Source organism: Oryctolagus cuniculus, chromosome 1 (genome assembly GCF_964237555.1).
Source record: "Oryctolagus cuniculus chromosome 1, mOryCun1.1, whole genome shotgun sequence".
Classification (NCBI taxonomy): Eukaryota; Metazoa; Chordata; class Mammalia; order Lagomorpha; family Leporidae; genus Oryctolagus; species Oryctolagus cuniculus.
Genome location: NC_091432.1, coordinates 136,497,336 through 136,519,760, shown reverse-complemented (window position 1 = coordinate 136,519,760; position 22,425 = coordinate 136,497,336). Strand labels below are relative to the sequence as shown.

At 42.9% G+C, this 22,425-nt stretch overlaps 1 protein-coding gene across 12 annotated transcripts in view; it reads left to right on the top strand.

Annotated features, from left to right (window-relative positions):
- Positions 1-22,425, top strand: part of AGTPBP1 (ATP/GTP binding carboxypeptidase 1) — a 183,332-nt gene that overhangs the window by 16,501 nt on the left and 144,406 nt on the right. For 3 of the 12 annotated variants that reach the window (XM_070049205.1, XM_070049197.1, XM_070049202.1), the window contains exon 2: positions 4,011-4,075. The exons of 5 other annotated variants lie outside the window; for them this stretch is intronic. In XM_070049205.1, coding sequence (XP_069905306.1) covers positions 4,044-4,075 — 32 coding nt within the window. In that variant the 5' untranslated portion in view covers positions 4,011-4,043. Of the gene's footprint in view, positions 1-4,010; positions 4,076-7,288; positions 7,407-21,662; positions 21,948-22,425 lie in introns of those variants that run through there. 4 more of the 12 variants (XM_070049216.1, XM_051833742.2, XM_070049209.1 and 1 more) reach the window with 4 other exon arrangements.

Here is a 22,425-nt window from a genome sequence, read left to right as displayed (position 1 = left end):
GTGATGTCTTGAAAGAACTTTATCACTGTCTTGTAGACCTTAGGTTGAGAAACCCCGAACTAGATTCTGGGATCTCTGCACGTGCCATAGTCCCCCTTTGTCTGATTTTGCTTTCCAAAGTTTCAGTTGCGTGTGGTTAACTGTGGTCTGAAAATATTAAATGGAAAATTCTAGAAATAAACAATTTGTAAGTTTTTTTAAAAGATTTATTTTATTGATTAGAAAGAGTTAGAGAGGTAGAGACAGAGAGAGAGGTCTTCCATTCACTGGTTCACTCCCCCAGATGACCACAACTGCCGGAGCTGTGCCAATGCGAAGCCAGGAGCCAGGAGCTTCCTCTAGGTCCCCCACAAGGGTGCAAGGGTGCAAGGGTGCAAGGACTTGGGCCATCTTCTGCTGCTGTCCCAGGCCATAGCAGAGAGCTGGATCGGAAGTAGAGCAGCTAGGACTCAAACTGACACCCATATGGGATGCCGGAGTCGCAGGTGGTGGCTTTACCTGCTATGCCACAGCACCAGCCATGCATTTTTAAGTTGTTAAGAGTCTGGGATGAATTAGATTATAGGATTGTTGTATTTGGTATAATGGGGGCATATATTAAGCACTTCTAAGTTTATAGAAACTATTCCCTTAAAATTGATTTTGATATGTAATCATAGTATATAATCAATTACTCAGTGAAAACAGTTTTCAAGTTGTCTTAGTCCACTTCTGGTGCTTTAACAAAATGCCACAGAATGGGTAGCTTATAAACAACAGAAGTTTATTTCTCACAGTTTTGTAGTCCAAGGTCAAGATGCTGGTGGATTTGGTGTCTGGAGAGAGCCCATTCCTGGTTCACAGATGGCTCCTTCTTGCTAGGGGAAAGCCAGATCTTCTGGTTTTCTTTTTATGGGCATTGATCCCATTCATGAGGTCTCTACACTAATGACCCAATTATCTTCTTCTCAAAGACTCCACCTTCTAATACCTTCACTAAAGTGTTTTCCTCCCTGTTCCTCCTGAGTTTTAAAAGGGCCACTCAGGATGTTGTACTGAGAATCAAATGTGGGGGGTCAAAGGTAGAAGGCTTGACTGTGGTTAGTAGGTAGTGAGGGGATGAGATTCTGGGTATGTTTTGAAAGTGGTGGGAGTCAGGACTTTCTGATGGATTGGTGTGGGTCTGCGGCAGGAGACAAACAAGTAGCCAAGGTGTTGGGCCTAGTGGCTGGGGAGAGGATTGTTTGTGACTCTGGAAGAGCTAGGGGTAGAGCACTGTTGGATTGATTTTGAGTTGGTAATATTGTTAGGAGATCCAGGTGGAGATGTTTGAGTTGTCAGGAAGCTGGATGATGTGACCGGCGAACAGACTGTAGGTAGAAGAGGACAAGAAGGACCTGAGCCTTGGGCATTCTGTAGAGGAGACTTTGAAGTGACCTGTGTGGTAGGCAGCCAACAGACTACTGCCAGGAGAGAGTGTTTGCAGGAAGAGGGTGAGTTTGCTGCTGCTGGTAGGACGCATGAGAAGAGGACTTGTCATGGACCATCAACGGGGTTGCATAACAGGAGGTCGCTGGTTGCTGACTGACATGGGCAGAGCCTGCCTGTAATGCACTCACTAGAGAATGGGAAGACAGGGCCGTGCACACTTTGTGTAAGTAACTGCTTTCAGGAGGAGAGAAAGGAGACTCCAGCTGGATAGGGGCAGTGGGAGGAAGAAAGTTTTTTCTTTAAGACAGATTTTATGGTGATGAAAACAGTCCAATGATGTGGAAAGAGTAGATTGTGTCTAAATTTAGTGGTTGGTTATTGTAATCACTCCTCTGCTTATGCTTGCAGCTTCTTTGTCCCTGTCTTGTCACACTTGCTTGGCAAAGCCTTGAACTTGGTGAGATGCAAGGCCTCTGTTTCTAAGTGCCCGTTCTTACTGCACCATAGTGCAGTGATCACAGACATTCACAGCATAAGGAAGCTTTTTATTTACTCTAAAGTGCTCTGGCTTCCAGCTTCAGCAATTGAAAGCTGTAGTACACAGTGGATTAGCCCTAGGATAATAGGATTGAAAGCTGATCTTTTTTCCCAGCTAACTCTAAAAGTCCCAGAAAGTAGAATTCTTTGAGGTTGTCGGTTTCATTAGTGAAAATTGTTTGCCAGGAGTTACATATTTAATGGCTAAGAATTTTCCATAATGGTGAGGCTGGAGATATGGAGGAGCTAAGAAGTTATTTGCAATCAGAAATTTTTAGGTAGCTCTGTTTCATGGTCTCTTCCTCTGTTGTCCTGGACATTTCTTGAGTTCGTGGAGTCTCAGTTTCCTGGATTCTGGGCAGAATACCCATGCTTCTGTGCCCCTTCCTTTTCTTTTTTTGTCACTGTGGACTTAAACAGAACTTTTTTTCTTTACTGTCTGCTTTTTTTTTTTTTTTTTACTCTTTCTGGAGGGAGAGGAGAATGTTGTTAACCTGTATTGTGACCTGCAAATTTGAGTAACTTCTTAACTGTTGAAATAGAGTTGGCTATGGCAAGTACCCAACATTAGTCTTTATAGTTCTAATAAAATTTGCTCTGGTAATGTAGTTTTAGAGAGAGTCTTAGCACTCAACAAGTAGAAATGACAAAATTTGTGTTTATGACAGCAACAGTGCTTTTGAAAGCACATATGATTTTTCCATCCTGCCTTTAGGTATATAGTGATTCTTATACTTTAGAAGCTGGGAAAAGTTACTCTGAATTTGTAAAATTTGTTAAAAAGATGAGTCTATTAAAAGAAAGAATAAGTAGCAGTGTAAAATTCCTCATGGACTTTTTTTTTTTTTTTTTTTTTTTTGACAGGCAGAGTGGACAGTGAGAGAGACAGAGAGAAAGGTCTTCCTTTGCCATTGGTTCACCCTCCAATGGCCCGCCGCGGCCGGCCCGCTGCAGCCGGCGCACCGCGCTGATCCGATGGCAGGAGCCAGGTACTTATCCTGGTCTCCCATGGGGTGCAGGGCCCAAGGACTTGGGCCATCCTCCACTGCACTCCCGGGCCACAGCAGAGAGTTGGCCTGGAAGAGGGGCAACCAGGACAGAATCCGGCACCCCGACCGGGACTAGAACCCGGTGTGCCCGCGCCGCAAGGCGGAGGATTAGCCTAGTGAGCCGCGGCGCTGGCCCCTCATGGACTTTAAAATGTCCTAATTTTTGTGCATGGTCCTAAATATCTATTTCCTTTGCTTTGGAGTTGTATTTTGTTGAAACGTCCTTATTGAAAGAAAAATTACAGATTCAGAAAAAATTCTGAATCTAAGTTAAGCCATTTCAAGTCTGCTGTTTTGCATGTTTGTTGTGGTATAAATATAGCATTACTAAAAACAGGGTCATTGTTTCACTTTTCAGTGATACCACAAAACTCTTCTTTTCTAAGCATTGCTATATAAAAGTAAAAGGCATTCAGGGTGTTTTTTGGTGAATAGAAAATTAATCTGAACAATAATAAGAATTGTGTGTCTTGCTATTGAAGGTTGTTTAAAGTGTACAAAGTGCATTTTCTAAATATGGAGGGAAAATGTGCATTATGTACATTCAGCAAGATAATGTTATAGATATTTTTTGCTCTGTTGAATCAACCTGTTACTAATTGAAAGTGTTCTCGTATAGAAATAATAATACTTATTTACCAGTCTTTGGCCATTGTATGAATGGCAAACAATAAGTACATTGATCACAGGATGCAGTGGTTAGTTCAAGTATTTTAAGGTGGAATATTAGAACAGTAAGAATGTCTCAAAAGAATGCCTAACAGCAGATAACAAACTGCATTTTTGTAGCACCAGGATTTTGCTAATGTCCTCCTGGCTGATTTTAGGTATTTTAATGGTCAGATGTTCCACATCGAGGTGACCCACCAAAAGCACTTAAAAAACCCTTTTGGTTTCCAGTGCTGTCTTGTGTTGCCAACAATGAAAATTTTTTGTTGCCTGGCTTTTATGACATCTTAAAAATAGAAAACACAGTTGTGTAAGTGTTTAATGTCATTAACATTTTTCTTTCAGATTACCCACAATGATGAAATGAAGTAACTCAAGATGAGCAAGTTAAAAGTGGTATCAGAGAAAAGGTAATTCTAAATATTTATATATATAGAAATTGCAGACATAATTGTTAAAAACTCATTACTGCCGGCACCACAGCTCACCAGGCTAATCCTCCGCCTTGCGGTGCCGGCACACCAGGTTCTAGTCCCGGTCAGGGTGCCGGATTCTGTCCCAGTTGCCCCTCTTCCAGGCCAGCTCTCTGCTATGGCCAGGGAGTGCAGTGGAGGATGGCCCAAGTCCTTGGGCCCTGCACTCCATGGGAGACCAGGATAAGTACCTGGCTCCTGCCATCGGATCAGTGCGGTGCGCCGGCCTCCGCGCGCCGGCCGCGGTGGCCATTGGATGGTGAACCAACGGCAAAGGAAGACCTTTCTCTCTGTCTCTCTCTCTCACTGTCCACTCTGCCTGTCAAAAATGCTATTCATGTTTAATAGTATGTTTATATTATTTTGTTAGTATTTATTAATATTAAAGCAGTTGTCAGTACTCAGTACACTATGACTCATGGCCATGTAAGGCCTTTCTCTCTGTTTTGTGTGGCCTGTGACCTAAGAATGGGTTTTATGTTTTTAATTGCTTTTAAAAAGTCAGAATAATACTTTGTGACACTTGAGAACTGAAGGAAATTTGGGTTTGAGTTCTGTGAAGAGAATTTTATTGGAACACAGCCATGCTCCTTCCATGCTGCATTTGCATTGTGGTTGCCAAGTGGAGGAATTTGACAGACTGTGGCTCACAATGCCTAAAATATTTGTTATCTGGACCTTCGCAGGAAAAGTTTGACTTAGGAGTCAGAGCTCATTATATCATCTCTGTGAAAGTTCTTAAGTGCCAAGGAATTGTCTGAAGTTTGGTTAAAAGTCAGGCAAACTGGTTCCATGTTCAGGTTTTCTTAGCTGTACAGCCTTGAACAGTCTGCTTAACTGCTACACCTCAGTTTTGTCATCTATAAAATTATTTTAATGATAATACTGTTATAATAAGGATGTGAAGATTAAATAGTGCCTGGCGGACTCAGTAAATGACAGCTTGTTAATATCGATAGTAACCAACATTTCTGTTTTTTTTGTTGTTGTTGTTAAGTTTTTTTATTTATTTGAGAGAGTTACAGAGAGAGAGGGAGGTCTTCCATCCACTGGTTCACTCCCCAGATGGCCGCAATGGCCAGAGCTTGACAAGTCTGAAGCCAGGAGCCAGGAGCTTCTTCTGGGTCTCCCACATGGGTGCAGTGGCCCAAGGGTTTGGGCCATCTTGCACTGCTTTCCCATGCCATGGCAGAGAGCTGGATCGAAAGTGGAGTGGCCAGGACTTATACTGGCACCCATATGGGATGCTGGTGCCCCAGGTAGTGGCTTTAACCAATACCTCACAGTGCCGGCCCCAACATTTCTGTGTCATGGTAGTATTTTATGTTTACATGTGTGTAACTTTGCATTTTAGGTGTGTTTTAAGTTTGCTATGTCATGAACAGTAATATGCTATACTAAACATTGGATTTAAATAAGATTTGTCTGGGGTTGCTAAGTGTTTCAGTTATCATGGAAAAGTGATTTCCTTACTTTAATGGATCAGTCAAGCAAGTATTTAGTTGAGCTATGAGTCTCTGGATCATTATTTCTAAGACTGTGAAGTTGCTTAGAGTTTGAAAATATTTGAAAGAAAGATGATGTAGGTCCTAAACATGTAAAGCTTTTTTCTTATTATTCTCTTAATAATACAGCATTACAAATATTTATATAATACTCAGATTTTATTAGATATTATAAGTAGTGATGACTTTAAAAGTGTGAGGAAGGAGGTGTGCAGGTTCTGTGTTGTTTGCACACTGTGCCGTTTTATACAAGGGACCTGAACACCTCTAGATGGTCCTATCTAGGGGAATCCCAGAACCAGTCCCCCCAACCGTGTGGCATATTGAGACAGTCTGAGAACTCACAAAACTGTCCCCCAGAGAAGCAATACTTGTAGTTATTGTTCTGAATTGTTTGTTTCCTCAAGCTAGATCAAAGCACACCAATTTCCAGAGAAAATTTTCTTAACCACTTCCCCTATCTCCAGAGGCTTCTCTAGATGCTGTCTTATTTGTTACTTATTTGTTTTGTTTTGTTTTGTTTTGTTTTTATTTTGACAGGCAGAGTTATTTGTTACTTATTTGTTTTGTTTTTTTTTGTTTTTATTTTGACAGGCAGAGTTAGAAAGTGAGAGAGAGAGACAGAGAGAGAGAGACGAAGGTCTTCCTTTTTCCATTGGTTCACCCCCCAAATAGCTATTATGGCCGGTGTGTTGCGGCCGGCGCACCGCGCTGATCCGAAGCCAGAAGCGAGGTGCTTCCTCCTGGTCTCCCATTGGGTGCAGGACCCAAGGACCTGGGCCATCCTCCACTGCACTCCCAGGCCACAGCAGAGAGCTGGACTGGAAGAGGTGGAACCACGATTAGAACCCGGGATGCCGGCGCCTCAGGCGGAGGATTAGCCTAGTGAGCCTTGGTGCCGGCCGCATATTTGTTTTTTTGTTTTCTTTAGATTTATTTGTCAGCTGAGAGGTAGTTGTTAAATCCTTTTATATACGTAGCTTGGAACTAAATCTTGGAGAATAGAAAAGAAACATAGATACAACAATTAACATAGAGCTTTGAGGAAAATGGGTGTTGAGTGTGTTCCTAAAGAAAAAAAAAACCCATTTCCCTTTTATGCAAAGCTTGTAATGTGATAGCAAAGAGAATACCTGAGGGCAACTACATTATGCTGACTTACCCAGTTTGTAGTCAAGTGTTAAATTGAGAGGTCCGTAGGCCTGGAGAAGAAGGTTCTCATCATAGGAGTTTGCTGCATGGTGCGGTCATGAAGAGGAGAGGCTGGCTTGAAACCTTGTTCCTTTGTAGCATATCTGGAGGGTTGGTGGAATATTCCAATGTGCTAGGCTTAGGCAAGGATGAAATTCAGTGCATTAGATGGGCAGAGGTACAGATCGTGTCAGGGGGTTGATTTAAATGCAATAAGCAGTAAGATACAAGAAGCAGGTACTTTCTGTACTATCAGGGTCCTGCCTGGGGTCTTACCACCAGAAGAACCCTCAGTACTAATTCTGATATTACATTTTACAAGTGTATCTTTTATCTTCCTGGCTGTTGCTTGGAAGTGTATGAGTTTGATCTCACTTAGAGCTGTAATCTGTTGACTTTTTCTGTCTGTCATTCATCTCCTCCCTTCTCAGTTCATTGTTACACACTTCTGCAGGCACATGGGATGTCTCTGCCTTGCTTTGTGTTTCTCCATCACAGCTTGACAGAGCCCCTACCCCGGATAACCTTTACGCAGCAGATGAATGACATTGGAAGATGAATGAACTTGGCAGGTATCACTAAACATTATTGATCCTCAACCTGAATTGAACCCAGTAATCTGCTGTGGTTTGGAAAGTGCATTTTCCCAATTGTTGTAGTAGCTGCTTTGTTGTTTCTTTATGTCCTTCAGCCTTTAAGATCATCATGGGTTTGGTATGTATCACATATCTGCCCTGAGCCAATGACCTTCCTTAATAGACCATAGAGATAATGCAATCCATTTTCCTCCTGCTTCTTGTACTGCATTTATAGACCCTGTACTATTAAATCCCTCTCTCTCTCTACTCTGGTTAATCACTCTAACGGGGGATGTGTCTTTCTTGTCAAAGAGCATGGGGCTAGCATTGTTGTGTAGCCGATAAAGCTGCCACCTATGATGCCAGCATGTCATATGGGCCCAGGTTCTAGTCCCAGCTGCCCCACTTCCCATCCAGCTCCCTGCCATAATGGCCTGGGAAAGGCAGAGGAGAATGGCCCAAGTGTTTGCCCCCTGCTACTACTTATGTGGGAGGTCAACCGGATGAAGTTCCTAGCTCCTGGCTTTGACCTGGCTCAGTCTTGGCTGTTAGGGCCATCTGAGAAGTGACCCAGTGGATGGAAGATTTTCTCTCTTTTCTCTCTCTCTAACTCTTTCAAATAAATAAATAAAACTTTTTTTTTTTTTTTTTTAAATAGAGCTATACTGTCACCTGTGTTCTAGATTTCACACTCCTCTCCTGCCATCCTTTCTTTTCAGGGTCTTTTAATCATTCTTTATTCTAATGTCTTGTTTTTAACTCCCATTCCTTATCATTTAAACATGATTTGGGATATCTGATATTCCGCTCTGCTCTTCTGTTACTACCCAATTTATTGGAGTGCCTTAAAAGCCAAGAATGTTGAGATAGTCTGTAAATGCAATCCACATCTCATTTAGTACTCTCCAACTACTCCTGTTTATATTGGGTATTATCCATTGCACCAACATTTCTTATTTGGCCACTCAGAAATTTTTAAACAGCCTTATTGAGACGTCACTGACATGCAACAATTATGTATGGGTTTGATGTACAGTTTGGTAAGGTTTGACCTTGTACACCTGTGAAGCTGTCGCCTCAAACAAAATGATGAATGTATTCATCACACCCAAATGTTTCTGGGTACTCTTCTGAAACCATTCACTCTCATCTTGTCTCTCATTCCAGGAAACCACTGATCTGTTTTCTGTCTGTATGAGTTTTTTTTTTTTTTTTAATATTTATTTTACTTATTTGAAAGAGAGTTGTAGGAAGAGGTAGAGCCAGAGAAAGAAAGAGGTCCTCCATCTGCTGGTTAGCTCCCCAGATGACTGCGTTGGCCAGAGCTGAGCTGATCTGAAGCCAGGAGCCAAGAGCTTTCTCCAGGTCTCCCACATGGGTGCAGGGGCCCAAGCACTTGGCCCATCTTCTGTTTTCCCAGGTCACACCAGAGAGCCAGGTCTGAAGAAGAGTAGCCTGGACTTGAACCAGCACTGCAGGCTAGGGCTTCAACCCACTGCGCCCCAGCCCCAGCATGTTATTTTTATTTATTTATTTATTTATTTATTTATTTTCTGGAATTTTCTATGAGTGTTAAACAAAGTCTCTTTTGGCGATGTGTGTGAGGGTGGGAGATGCATGGTTCTTGCTTTTCTACTCTGCATAGTTGTAGTTCAGTTCATCTCTCTTGAGATTCATCTCTGTTGTAGTGTGTATAATTCATACTTTTTAAAAAAAAAGATTTATTTATTTGCATGGAAGAATGATAAGGAGAGAGGGAGGGAGGGAAAGTGAGTGAACACGTGCTTTCATTTGGTAGTTTGTTCTCCAGATGCCCACAGTAATCAGGACTTGGTCAGGCTGGACCTAGGAGCCAGGAGCTCCATCTGGGTCTCCCATGTGAGTGAGGGGAACCCAGGTATTTGAGCCATCATTTGCTGCCTTCCCAGGTGCATTAACAGGAAGCTGGATCAGAAGTGGATTAACTGATGGCTGGCGCCATGGCTTAATAGGCTAATCCTCCGCCTTGCAGCACCAGCACACTGGATTCTGTCCCGGTTGCCCCTCTTCCAGGCCAGCTCTCTGCTGTGGCCCAGGAGTGCAGTGGAGAATGGCCCAAGTGCTTGGGCCCTGCACCCCATGGGAGACCAGGAGAAGCACCTGGCTCCTGCCTTCAGATTAGTGCGGTGCGCCGGCTGTGGTGGCCATTGGAGGGTGAACCAACGGCAAAAGGAAGACCTTTCTCTCTGTCTCTCTCTCTCACTATCCAATCTGCCTGTCAAAAAAAAAAAAAAAATTAAAATAAAAAAAAATGGATTAACTGGAACTCAAGCTGATGCACTGTTATGGGATGCAAATGTCCCCAGTCAGTGGCCACTGTGGCTTCCCCACCCCATACTTTGTTTTGATTACTGAGCAGTATTCCACAGAATAGAACATTACATTTGCTTGTGCATTTGTCCTCTGGGCTGCTTCTACTTTCTGGCTATTACAAGTAAGTATGTATATACAAGTGCAGCATCCATGTGTAAGTACATATGTTTGGATATGTGCTTTCTTTTCTCTTGGCTAAATAGGTAGGAATGGAATGACTGAATCATAGGATAAGCCCTTTTTTTTTTTTTAATTATTTTTATTTCACAAGTAGAGTTATAGACAGTGAGAGAGAGAGAAAGGTCTTTCTTCCGTTGGTTCACTTCCCTAATGGTCGCTACGGCCTGTGCTGCGCGGATCCTAAGCCAGGAGCCAGGTGCTTCCTCCCGGTCTCCCATGCGGGTACAGGGACCCAAGCACTTGGGCCATCCTCCGCTGCCTTCCCGGGCCACAGCAGAGAGCTGGCCTGGAAGAGGGGCAACCGGGACAGAATCCAGCACCCCGACCGGGACTAGAACCCGGTGTGCCGGCTCCCCGGCCTGGTCTTTTTTTTTTTTTTTTTGTAGGGAACTGCCAACAGCCTGTTTTCCAAGACTGTTACACCATAGTATAGTCCCTTCAGTTACATATGAAAATTTTAGTTCCTCTACTAGGCTCACTGACACTTGGTATTCTCTGATTGTAGCTTCTAGTAGGAGTGTGGTGGTATCATTGTCATCTTAATTTGCATTTCTCTAATGAAATTACAGCTGGGGATTTGTTTTGTTAGCAGTAGGTTTCTGTAGATGCTGCTGGTCAGGTTGACAAAAATCCCTTGTAATCGTGTTGAGCATCCGTTCAAGTACTTATTTACCTTCAGCATATTTTACTTTGTGATTTTTTTTTAAGCTCTTCCCACTGATTAGATTGTGCTTTTAACAATTACTGAGTTTTGGAAGTTCTTAATATGTTAAGGATACAAATCCTTTGTCAGATAATTGAATGGCAAAATTTCCATTTAGTCTATTCAGGTTCAGAATCATATGTGTGAAGATCAGAACTTTTTTGACTTAGATGATGGCTATTTTGTACTTTTTCAGTAGTGTTTTATAGTTTTCAGTCTATTGGCTTTTCAGGTAGTTTGTCAGCTTTATCCCTATTTCATTTGTTTTCATGCTGCTGTCAAAGGTATTTGTCAATTTAAATTTCTTATTGACTGTTACTAAATATAAAAATATACTTGATTTATATATATTAATACATATAAAATATAATTGATTTAATATTGCTTTTGCATCCTGTCAGCTTACTGAACTTAATAATTTTTCTAGTAGCTTTTTTTTTAAATTTCCTTAGTCTTTCTAGATGGATAGACATGATGTTTGTGCGTGAAGACACTTTGACATCTTCCTTACCCATTTGGCTATCTTTTTTTGTCTTCCACCCTCCCGTGGCTTGCACTGGTTAGAATCCCCAATGTAATGTTGAATGGAAATGGTGTGAGTGGATATTCTTGTCTTGTTTCTGATCTTAGGGAAAAAACATTCTTTTATTCCCTTTGAAGTGTTTTGTTAGCAGTAGGTTTCTGTAGATGCTATTGGTCAGGTTGACATAAGTCCCTTGTATTCTGGTTTGCTGGCCGTTTTAATCCAGAATCAGTGTTGGATTTTGTAAAGTGCCTTTTCTGTGTCTGCTGAGATGGTTGCAGAGTTTTTCTGTTTTAGTTTGTTAGCAAATGAGTTACACCGGATGCCTTCTAAATGTTAAAGTAACCTTGCATTACTGTGATTGATATGCTTCTGAAGATATCATTATTACCATTTTTTTATATTGTTGAATTTAATATACCAGAAGGTGGCTTAGAACTTTTCACCTGTGGTCAAATGAAATAGGCCAAATTTTGTTATTAGTGTCACACTGGCCTCCTGGGATTTTGGAATGGGGAAGTATTCTCTCCTTTTCATTTTTTTTTTTCTACAAGAGTTCAGTAGAATTACTTCTTCTTTAAATAATTGGTAATATTCTCCAGTGACTCCATCTTGGCTTGGGATGTTCTTTATGGGAAACTTCTAGATTACAGACTTTAATTCAGCACTGTTGATGTTTTTGTTTCTTTCTGAGTGAGGTTTGGTAATTTGTGTCTATGATAGGCTGAATAAATGCCCCAGGAGATGTCCATTGCCTATGAGTGTGTTATTTTAATTTTATTTGGTCTAAAGTACTTTGGGAATGTGAGTAAATTAAGGACTATGAGCTGGGAAGGTTCTCCTGGATTGTCTGAGTGCACCTGATGTAACGACAGAATCCTTGTGAGGAGGAGGCAGGAGGGTCAGAGGTAGCAGCAGATGCGATGAGGGGAGCCAGAGGTATGACAGAGGCCCTGAGTCAAGGAGTAGACTGAGAGAGGTGAGGAAATGGATGCTTTCTTTTCTTTCTTTCTTTTTTTATTTATTTCACAGGTAGTGGTATAGACAGAGAGAGAGACAGAGAGAAAGACAGAGAAAGTTCACTCCCCAAATGGCCGCTATGGCCGATGCTGCGCCAATCCAAAGCCAGGAGCCAGGTGCTTCCTCCTGGTCTCCCATGCGGGTGCAGGAGCCCAAGCACTTGTGCCATCCTCCACTGCTCTCCTGTGCCACAGCAGAGAGCTGGACTGGAAGAGGAGCAACTGAGACTAGAACCTGGCACCCATATGAGATGCCGGTGCAGCAGGTAGAGGATTAACCAAGTGAGCCATGGCACCGGCCTGGATGCTTTCTTAGATCCTGGAGAGGGACCATCTTCCTACTGCACCTTGGCTTTAGAACTGATTTTGGACTTCCGACCTGCAGATTGTAAGATAATAAATTTGTGTTATTTTAATAGTTTGTGGTAATTGACTACTACAGTAGCAGTTGGAAATTGTCCATTTCTTCTGTATTGTCCAGTTTATTGACAGAGTTGTTCAAAATATTCTTTCTTCTTTCAATGGGTATAGAATTTGTAGTGCTGTTGCCTTTTTTTTTAAAGATTCATTTATTTATTTGAAAGTCATTGTTACACAGAGAGAGGAGAGGCAGAGAGAGAGAGAGAGAGAGAGAGAGAGAGAGAGGGGTCTTCCATCTGCTGGTTCACTCCCCAGATGGCTGCAACAGCCGGAACTGAGCTGATCTGAAGCCAGGAGCTTCTTCGTGTCTCCCACACAGTTGCAGGGGCCCAAGGACTTGGGCCATCTTCCACTGCTTTCCCAGGCCATAGCAGAGAGCTGGATTGGAAGTGGAGCAGCTGGGATATGCCAGTGCTTCAGGCCAAGGCGTTAACTTACTGTGCAACAGCGCCAGCCCCAGTGATGTTACTTTTCATTCCTGTTGTTGGTAAGTCTTCCTGAAAGTTCATCAGTTGAATTGGTTTCTTCAAAATAGAAGTTTTGGTTTCATTGATTTTTTTTTCTTATTGTTTTCCTCATTGCCTGTTTCTTGGATTTCTGCTTTGTGGGTGTTCTGTTGTTTCTTGACTTCTGCTTATTTTGAGTTTCATGTAAGTTGGAAATTAAGGTCACTGAGATTGTTTCTTTTCTAGTGAAGGCACTATTGTTGTAAATTTTCTCCTAGGTGCTATCCTAGTGATATCCAACTTATTTTGATATGTTCAAAACACCTTCTGATTTCCCTTGGAATTTCTTCTTTTGTCTATGAGCTATTATTTATTTATTTATTTATTATAAAAGCTTTTATTTAATAAATGCAAATTTCATAGGTACAACTTTAGGAATATAGTGGTTCTTCCCTCCATACCCACCCTCTCACCCCCTCTCCCATCCCACCTCCTCCTCCTTCTCCCATCCTATTCTTCATTAAGATTCATTTATTGTTATCTTTATATACAGAAGACCAACTCTATTCTAAGTAAAGATTTCAACAGTTTGCACCCACACAGAAACACAAAGAAAAAGTGCTGTTTGAAGACAAATTTTACTGTTAAGTCTCATAGTACAACACATTAAGGACAGGGGTCCTACATGGGGAGTAAGTGCATAGTGACTTCTGTTGTTAATTTAACAATCGACACTTTTGTGTATGATGTCTGTCGATGTCAGTGATCACCCGAGGCTCCTGCCATGAGCTACCAAGGCTATGGAAGCCTTTTGTGACCACAAACACGACCTTACTTAGACAAGGCCATCAGCAAACTGGAAGTTCTCTCTTCCCTTCAGGGAAAAGTACCTCCTTCTTTGATGGCCCTTTCTTTCCACTGGGGTCTCACTGTCTATGAGTTATTTAGAAGCATGAGATTCAGTTTCCAAATACTTGAGGATTTGCCAAGGTTTTGGCAGATTTAATTTAGTTCCATTGTGGTCAGCAAACACCCCTTGTATGATTTGTATGTCTTTAAATTTCTTTAACTTTGTTTTATGCTGCAGAAAGTGGTCTATCTTGGTAAATATTCCATGAGTACTTAAGAATGAATAGTCTGGGCCGGCACCACGGCTCACTAGGCTAATCCTCCGCCTTGCGGTGCCGGCACACCGGGTTCTAGTCCCGGTTGGGGCACCGGATCCTGTCCCTGTTGCCCCTCTTCCAGGCCAGCTCTCTGCTGTGGCCCGGGAGTGCAGTGGAGGACGGCCCAAGTGCTTGGGCCCTGCACCCCATGGGAGACCAGGAGAAGCACCTGGCTCCTGCCATCGGATCAGCGTGGTGCGCCGGCTGCAGCACGCCGGCCGCGGCAGCCATTGAAGGGTGAACCAATGGCAAAGGAAGACCTTTCTCTCTCTCTCTGTCTCTCTCTCACTGTCCACTCTGCCTGTCAAAAAAATAAAAAATAAATTTAAAAAAATGAATAGTCTGCTGTTATTAGATGGGGGCATTCTAGAAATGTTCAGTAGGGTACTTTGGCTGATAGTTATTTATTATTCACATATTTTAATCTTTGCTCCTCTCTGCTACTTGTTCTGTTGATTATAGAGACAGGGATAATGAAATCTCTATGAGTTTTTTTTCTCTTATGGTTCTGAGCTCTGCTTCAGGTGTGCTGGGACACTGTTCCTGTGGTGCTGGTGAAGTGGTCGCTTGGCGATGGCCTATAGTCCTGGCAGTAGATTTCTCTGCTGGAGTGCTGAGACACTGTTCCTGTGGTGTTGGTGAAGTCACTGTGTGATGGCCTGTAGTCCTGGACTAGATTTCTCTGCTGGCAACACAGCCTTCTTTTGATTAGTATTAGCAGGATGCGTTTTTTTCTGTTCTTTTCCTTTTTGCCTATTTCTGTCTTTGCATTTGAAGTGTTTCTTATAGGCAGCATATGTTGGGTTTGTTTTATTTCTGTTTCAACCTTTTGTGCCTTTTAATTGAGGGTTTTAGACCTTCTAATTTAATGTGTTTAAAGATATCTCAACTATTCATTTCCTATTTGTCTCATTTATTCTTCATTTATTCCTCCTTTTCTGCCTTCTATTAGGTTACTGAGTAGTTTTTTCTAGTTCTGGTTTATTACCTTTGTTGGCTTGTTAGCTAGAACTCTGTTTTGTTAGTGGTTTCTGAAGGGTGAAATATAAATATACTTTTAGTAGACTTAACCACAGCCCATCTTCAAGTGAGTATGATTGCTTTTCTTTTTTTTTTTTAATTTGAAAGGCTGAGTCTCTCTCTCTTTCACACACACACACACACACACACACACACACACAGATAGAGGTAGAGACAGAGAGATCTTCCATCTGCTGTTTCTGGATGTCAGGATCCAGGATCTTCTGTGTCTCCTGTATGTTTATGTCAGTTCTTTGTTCTTTTGGTTGATTGTTGTTATTATTGAGTGTACTTACCTGTTTTGTACATTCCTGGTAATTTTTGATTAGTGAATTTTGCTGTGGGCTGTCCTGGATATTTTTGTATTCCTTAAAATCTTTTTGAGCCTTCTGAGATACAGGTGGTCAGTTGCTTAGAACCGGTTTGAGTCTTTTGAGTCTTGCTTGCATTTTTGTTAGATGGACTGGGGCTGTTCTCAGCCTGTGTCTAAACTCCTCAGTACTGAGGTGACAGCCCTGTGTGTACCATACCCAGAGCTCTGCTGATCATGAGGGTTTCTGCTTGCATTGGTGGGAACAGATACAGTTCTTCCTGCTGTGTGAGCAGTTCACAGCATTACCCCACATCTGCTGAGGTAGCTCTTTCCGTAACTGTCAGTGGATCTGTACTCGGCTCTGTGTTTGGGGGAGCTCTCTGCAGCTGGAAGTGTTTCCTTTGAATTTGTCAGCTTGGTCTTCCTGGACTTTTAGCTCATTTCCTCTTCAGTTCCCCATTCTCATGGCCTTGCCTGGGATTCCCTTTCTGCCTTGATGGGAAAATTCCAGGCAGTAAATTGAGGTGGCTGTTGGGTTCACCTCATTTATTTCCTGTCTTTCCACTGGGGTTGGATATGATGATCTTCAACTGGTTTCTGTGGTACTACTGTCTCTTTCCTTCCTACTTTACTGGCTGCTGCTTCTAAATCTGCTCATGGAACTTCTGAAACTACTTATGGATCTCATACACTCCTCAGGGCTCAGTCCTTCCCCTAGCTCTTTCTCCTTTGGCAAGGCAGTCTAGCTGAGTCTGTTGAGTGAAAGCTCCTCTGTGTAGAGACCCACCCCTCTGTATCTGAGTGCCTGTTAGGTATTGCCCCCTGAGAGTCTCATTCATCGCCAACGTAACCTGCTCCCCCAAGTGAGCCCTTGCAGGTCTTTTCTTCCTCCAGAGTTGGCCTGTCCCATTGATGATATCCTACCATGCCCACAGGTAGGCTATAAATGTCAGAGTCACCCTTGGCCCTCCTTTTGTCTCTCACTACAAGGATATTTCTTCATGCCCATTGATGCTGTCTTGACCAGGCTTTCATCATCCCCGCCTTAGACCACTATCATAGTTTCCTTACTCAGTTCTTATCTCCACTCTGAATTTATTTATTTATTTACTTATTTATTTTTACAAGAAGGAGTGGGTCTTTCCTCCTCTTGTCTCCAGCTTACTTTCTTGCTTTTTTGTTTGTTTGAAAGAGTTACAGAGTGATTGGGCAGAGAGAGACAGATCTTCCATCTGCTGTTTCACTTTCCAAATGGCCACAACACCCAGGGCTGAGCCAGGAACTTCAACTGGGTCTCCCACATGGAGTGCAGGGGCCGAAGTGCTTGGGTCATCTTCCGCTGCTTTTCCAGGTGCATCAGCAGGGAGCTGGATCAGAAGTGGAGTAGCTGGGACATAAACTGGCACATATATGGGATGCTGGTGTCACAGGTGGAGGCTTTACCCACTGTGCCACAATGCCAGCCCGATTTCCTTGTCTAACTTGTTTTGTTGATAAGAGCCAGGAGACCTTTAAAAAATTGTGTATTTAAATTTCCATTTTGGATATCACTGAATAGTTGTGATTTCCCCATGTCCTCCTGGAAATATAAGCACACCACACACATAGTTTAAAAAGCTGCAAAACCAGAGCTAAGCAGCCTCATGATTTTAAAGATTCAAATGTTGGCAATAGTAGGGATTATTATCTGTAGACTCAGCATTCCGTGGACATGCAGCTGGGACACTGGGCAGAAGCCCCTTGGGAGGAAGTGAGGATAAGTGTGGATGGGCCACAGCGGGTCCAGGATAGCAGGATAGCAAGCTCTGGCAACGACATGCTCGTTGCTGGGTTAGAGTAGGCAATGAGTTGTTTTGCAGAATTTTACGATCCACAGTAACTGGGTTGTGCAGGGGTGGGAGCAGAATCTTCTTGGGCCTGAATTGGTTCAGAGAAGCAGAATAGGTGGGTGAATCAATAATTCTGTAAGTAAATAGTATTTATCCAAAGCAGTCTGTCTCTGGCAGCAAAGGAGAAAGCCCTAATTAACCTACAATACTATCCTGGCCTGCCTGCACTGCCAGTCATTTTACAGGAGCTTGTCCAAGTTACTGATAAGGGAAATCCAGCTTATTCAGTGAGTAATAAAAAGGTTCTCTAAGGGGGCCTGTGCTTTGTCTCAGTGGGTTAAAGCCCTGGCCTGAAGCGCTGGCATCCCATATGGGTGCTGGTTTGAGTCCCGTCTGCTCCTCTTCTGATCCTGCTCTCTGCTATGGCCTGGGAAAGCAGTAGAGGATGGCCCAAGTCCTTGGGCCCCTGCAACTGTGTGGGAGACCCAGAAGAAGCTCCTGGCTCCTGGCTTCAGATTGGCACAGCTCTGGCCATTGCAGCCAATAGGGGAGTGAACCATCGGATGGAAGACCTCTTTCTCTCTCTGCCTCTCCTCTCTCTGTGTAACTCTGATTTTCAAATAAATAAATCTTTTAGGGGCCAGAGCCGTGGCCTCACTTGGTTAATCCTCCGTCTGCGGTGCGGACATCCCATATGGGTGCCAGTTCTAGTCCCGGTTACTCCTCTTCCAGTCCAGCTCTCTGCTGTGGCCCGGGAAGGCAGTGGAGGATGGGCCAAGTGCTTGGGCCCCTGTACCAGCATGGGAGACCAGGAGGAGGCGCCTGGCTCCTGGCTTCGGATCAGCACAGCGTGCCGGCTGTAGCGGCCATTTGGGGGGTAAACCAACAGAGGGAAGAACTTTCTCTCTGTCTCTCTCTTTCACTGTCTAACTCTGCCTGTCTAATAAAATTAAATCTTAAAAAAATGGGTTCTGTAAGAAAAAGAAGAGTAGGGGGAACTTAACACCTCTTCACAGAGTCCTTTACCAGAACTAACACTGTTAAGAAGCAGGCAAAATTTCTTCTTCTATAGACTTAAAAAATACGAAATATCCCTTAAGGGGTTAAAAAAATGGATGGTGTGCCCATTTCTGTGAAGATCATGAATCAGAAGTGGACACACTGAAAGATGATGTGGTGAGTCAGCAGGAGGAGCTGAAGCGTGGCCTGGCAGTACTCAACAAGGTAGAGGAAATGATCCCCGAAAGACTGATTAGAGCAGATGGAGCACGGGGATACACAGATCCTATAAAGGCAGACAGTAGTCAGAGAAAGTGAACACAATTTGATGAGGCTAAACGAAGAATTAGAAAAGGATTACAGAAAAAAATGCTAGATATGAAAGACTGGCAAAGGGAGTCCAGTATGCTTATAATTGGAATTCCCAAAGAAGGAAATTGGAACATTGGAGTAGGATGTGTATATTTGTAAGGTTTGTTTTTAGAAACTGACAAAGAAAACTTTTGGATGGGTAGCAGAAGCCAGAGGAGGCTGTATTCGAGAAGACTGGCCGGAGAAGATACGTTCGGAAAAGCTGTGGGCCTTAAAAGTAGTCTTTCTGGTAGTCAGGTAGAAAGAGTAAACCATTTATGAGGGGGAGAAATAGTCAGGCTGCCTAAAACCAGGAAGCCCATCCACCTTGAAATGAACCCACTCTGGAACAGCTCTAGTCACAGGCAAGCGAGAAACCGAGGTAGCTCAGTGTCTTGCATGGGGTTGTTCTTTTTTTTTTTTTTTTTCCAACAGGAAGAGTGGACAGTGAGAGAGAGACAGAGAGAAAGATCTTCCTTTTGCCGTTGGTTCACCCTCCAGTGGCCGCCGCGGCTGGTGCACCGCGCTGATCTGAAGGCAGGAGCCAGGTGCTTCTCCTGGTCTCCCATGGGGTGCAGGGCCCAAGCACTTGGGCCATCCTCCACTGCACTCCCTGGCTACAGCAGGGAGCTGGCCTGGAAGAGGGGCAACCGGGACAGAATCCAGAGCCCGGACCGGGACTAGAACCTGGTGTGCCGGCACCACAAGGCAGAGGATTAGCCTATTGAGCCGCGGCGCCGGCCCTGCATGTGGTTCTGAAAGTCCTGGGCCACCAGCCTTTGGAGATAGGTGTTGAAGTGGCTCCCCAAGAGGGCTCATATTTTTGGCCCCCAGTTTTTTTTTTTTTTTTAAAAGATTTACATATTTGAAAGGCAGGGTTGCAGAGAGTGAGAGACAGAGAAATAGCCCATACGTTATTTTACTCCCCAGATGGCTTCGGCTGGGGCTGAGTCAGGAGAAAAACAGGAGCCAAGGGCTTCATCTGTGTCTACCACATGGGTAGCAGTGGCCGAAACACTGCTGCTTTTCTTAGGTTCATTAGCTGGGAGCTGGATTGGAAGTGGAGCAGCTGAGACTAGAGCCAGGGCCCCTATGGGGCAGCCCCAGCACCCTCTCTCTAATCCTCCTGCCTTGGTGATCCTGGAAACACCTCACCCAGGGGTCCTTGTGAGCAGAGTCCCCTGCTGATTTGCACAAAGGGAATTCAGCTCTGTTATGTTAAAGGAGCCTAGGGGACTGTGGAGTCTTTGGTCTTGCGCAGAGCCTCTCAGGGTGGGCTCTGTGGACCAGGGGTGTGAGGTCACAGCTATTCTCAGAGTAATGCTGAGACATTCTCTCTGGAGTGTGCAGTGGAGTTTCCCAGGGGCTGGTGATGTGTGGTATGTACCAGATGGAATATAGAGGTGGACATGAAAATCTGTCTTCTAGTGAGCTGGTCACTAAAGAGATTTTGAATGTAAAACAGTGCTACTCTTTCTAAAGTTTTTGTTTTCGAAATGTAGACATCCTTCATAAAAATGTGTTAGTAATGTTAATGAATACAAAATGAAAAACTTCACAGTTTTAATTTATAATATAGTAAGTATTGATATGGTTATATAACCCATATGAATGGAGAAAACAAAGTTGTCCAGTGCTTGAAGAGAAAAACTGTGGTTAAAGCAGGAATAATAGTTTTAAATGAGGAGCATTTCTGAAAAATAGTGCACATTTTAGAAATAGGGCCATATTGTTGGGAATTAAGTCTTATTTCGATGAATCCTATTTAATTGCAAGCTTCAGTATATTTTTATGGTTTTTTTGCTGTTATGTGTGAGGAGTCTTTATTACCTGTACTAGATTTACATTTTAAGGTGAAAAAGATACAATTTACTTTCAATGTGAAGGTGACTTTTGTATTCCTTGCCCTTGCTTAGGAAAATCTTTTTTTTCCTGAAGTAACGTCTGTGTGCCATTGACACTTTTCCAACATCCAAAAAAATTTATATTTTTAGGAAAATAGCTGTAAGATTGAATGTAAACTCAGAATCAAAAGTAGCACAAGACCACGGCATTAAAACAAATATTTTAGTGAATGTAAACTCAGAATCAAAAGTAGCACAAGACCACGGCATTAAAACAAATATTTTAGTGAATGTAAACTCAGAATCAAAAGTAGCACAAGACCACGACATTAAAACAAATATTTGAGTGACACTGCCCTTAACATATACATTTGAAATTAATCTGACTCAGTGTGTTTCTCATTGATCATATTTTTAATTGCATGATTTTCTTCCTGTACCATGCGTAACATTTAATTATAAATGGAATCTCCTAAGGTTAGGCTCAATCTCATTTTGATTTGGTCTAAAAATAAATTAGTAAGGCAGGGAAGAGACATCTTCTTAGTGTCTTGATTTGAAATGTTCCTGCTTTGCAGCGCAGTCTCAGATTGCCCAGGACATACAAGCTTTTCTCTTCCAATTCAGTCTAACAGTCACTCAAACGTAAAGCCGCCCTCTGGTGTTCGCCCTGTGACTCCCTCGATGCTGGTGTCGACAGTCTTCAGTGAACTGCCTTGGGGAGTGCTTTGGAATGTGAAGTTCTCCAGTTTTCATGTTGTTGATGAGAAAGATAGAAATAGGGAAAGTCATGTATCTGTACTCTGAATATCTGTTTATTTGCCTTCCTTTAGAAAATTAATCTGTCCTTCCATTATTTCCAAGAACTTGATTCTTGTAAAGGAATCATGTAGGTGGAAGATTTTTTTGGTAATGGCTTAACTTTTCAGGGTTCCTGACAAAGCAGGATGTTAATTTCAAATGGAATATGCCCTGTGTTCAGTGTCTTTTTTTGTGTATGAGTGTTTTATATTGAATTTTTTGAGTAGTAGATATTTCACTAGCTCCTGAAAAATAACAGTTGACTTTTTCTTTTTTTTTAAAAGTGTATTTGTTTATTTGAAAGTCCGATAGAGAGGGAGAAACAGAGAGAGATCAAGATCGAGATGAGAGGCTGGTGCTGTGGAGCAGCGGGTTAATGCCCTGACCTGAAGTGCTGGCATCCCATATGGGAGCTGGTTCGAGTCCCGGCTGCTCCACTTCCGATGCAGCTCTATGCTATGGCCTGGGATAGCAGTAGAAGATGGCCCAAGTCCTTGGGCCCCTGTACCCACATGGGAGACCCAGAAGAAGCTCCTGGTTCCTAGCTTTGGATCAGCATAGCTCCAGCGGTGAGTGAGTGAACTCCAGCCCAGTGAGTTCACTGGGGAGTGAACCTGCGGATGGAAGACCTCTCTTTCTGTCTCTACCTCTCTCTGTAACTTTGACTTTCATATAAATAAAATAAATCTTTAAAAACAAAACAGAGATCAAAATGAAGTCTCCCACATGGGTGAAGGGGCCCAAACATTTGGGCCATCTTCTACTTCCTTTCCCAGACCATTAGCAGGGAGCTGGATTGGAAGTGAAACAGCTAGGAGATGAACTGGTACCCATACGGGTTGCCAGTATTGCAGGTGACGGCTTTATCCACTATGCCACAAAGCTGGCCCCAACAGGGTGACTTTTTAAGAGAAACAGAATGGGAGAAAACAGAATGCTCAGTTACTGAATTTCAGAGTTTTGGTTTCCATTAGTGTGAATTTCTCTCAAATCTGGGTTGTAGAAAATTTTTAAAAAGATGTGTTTGCTTTCCAGTGTATAAATTGT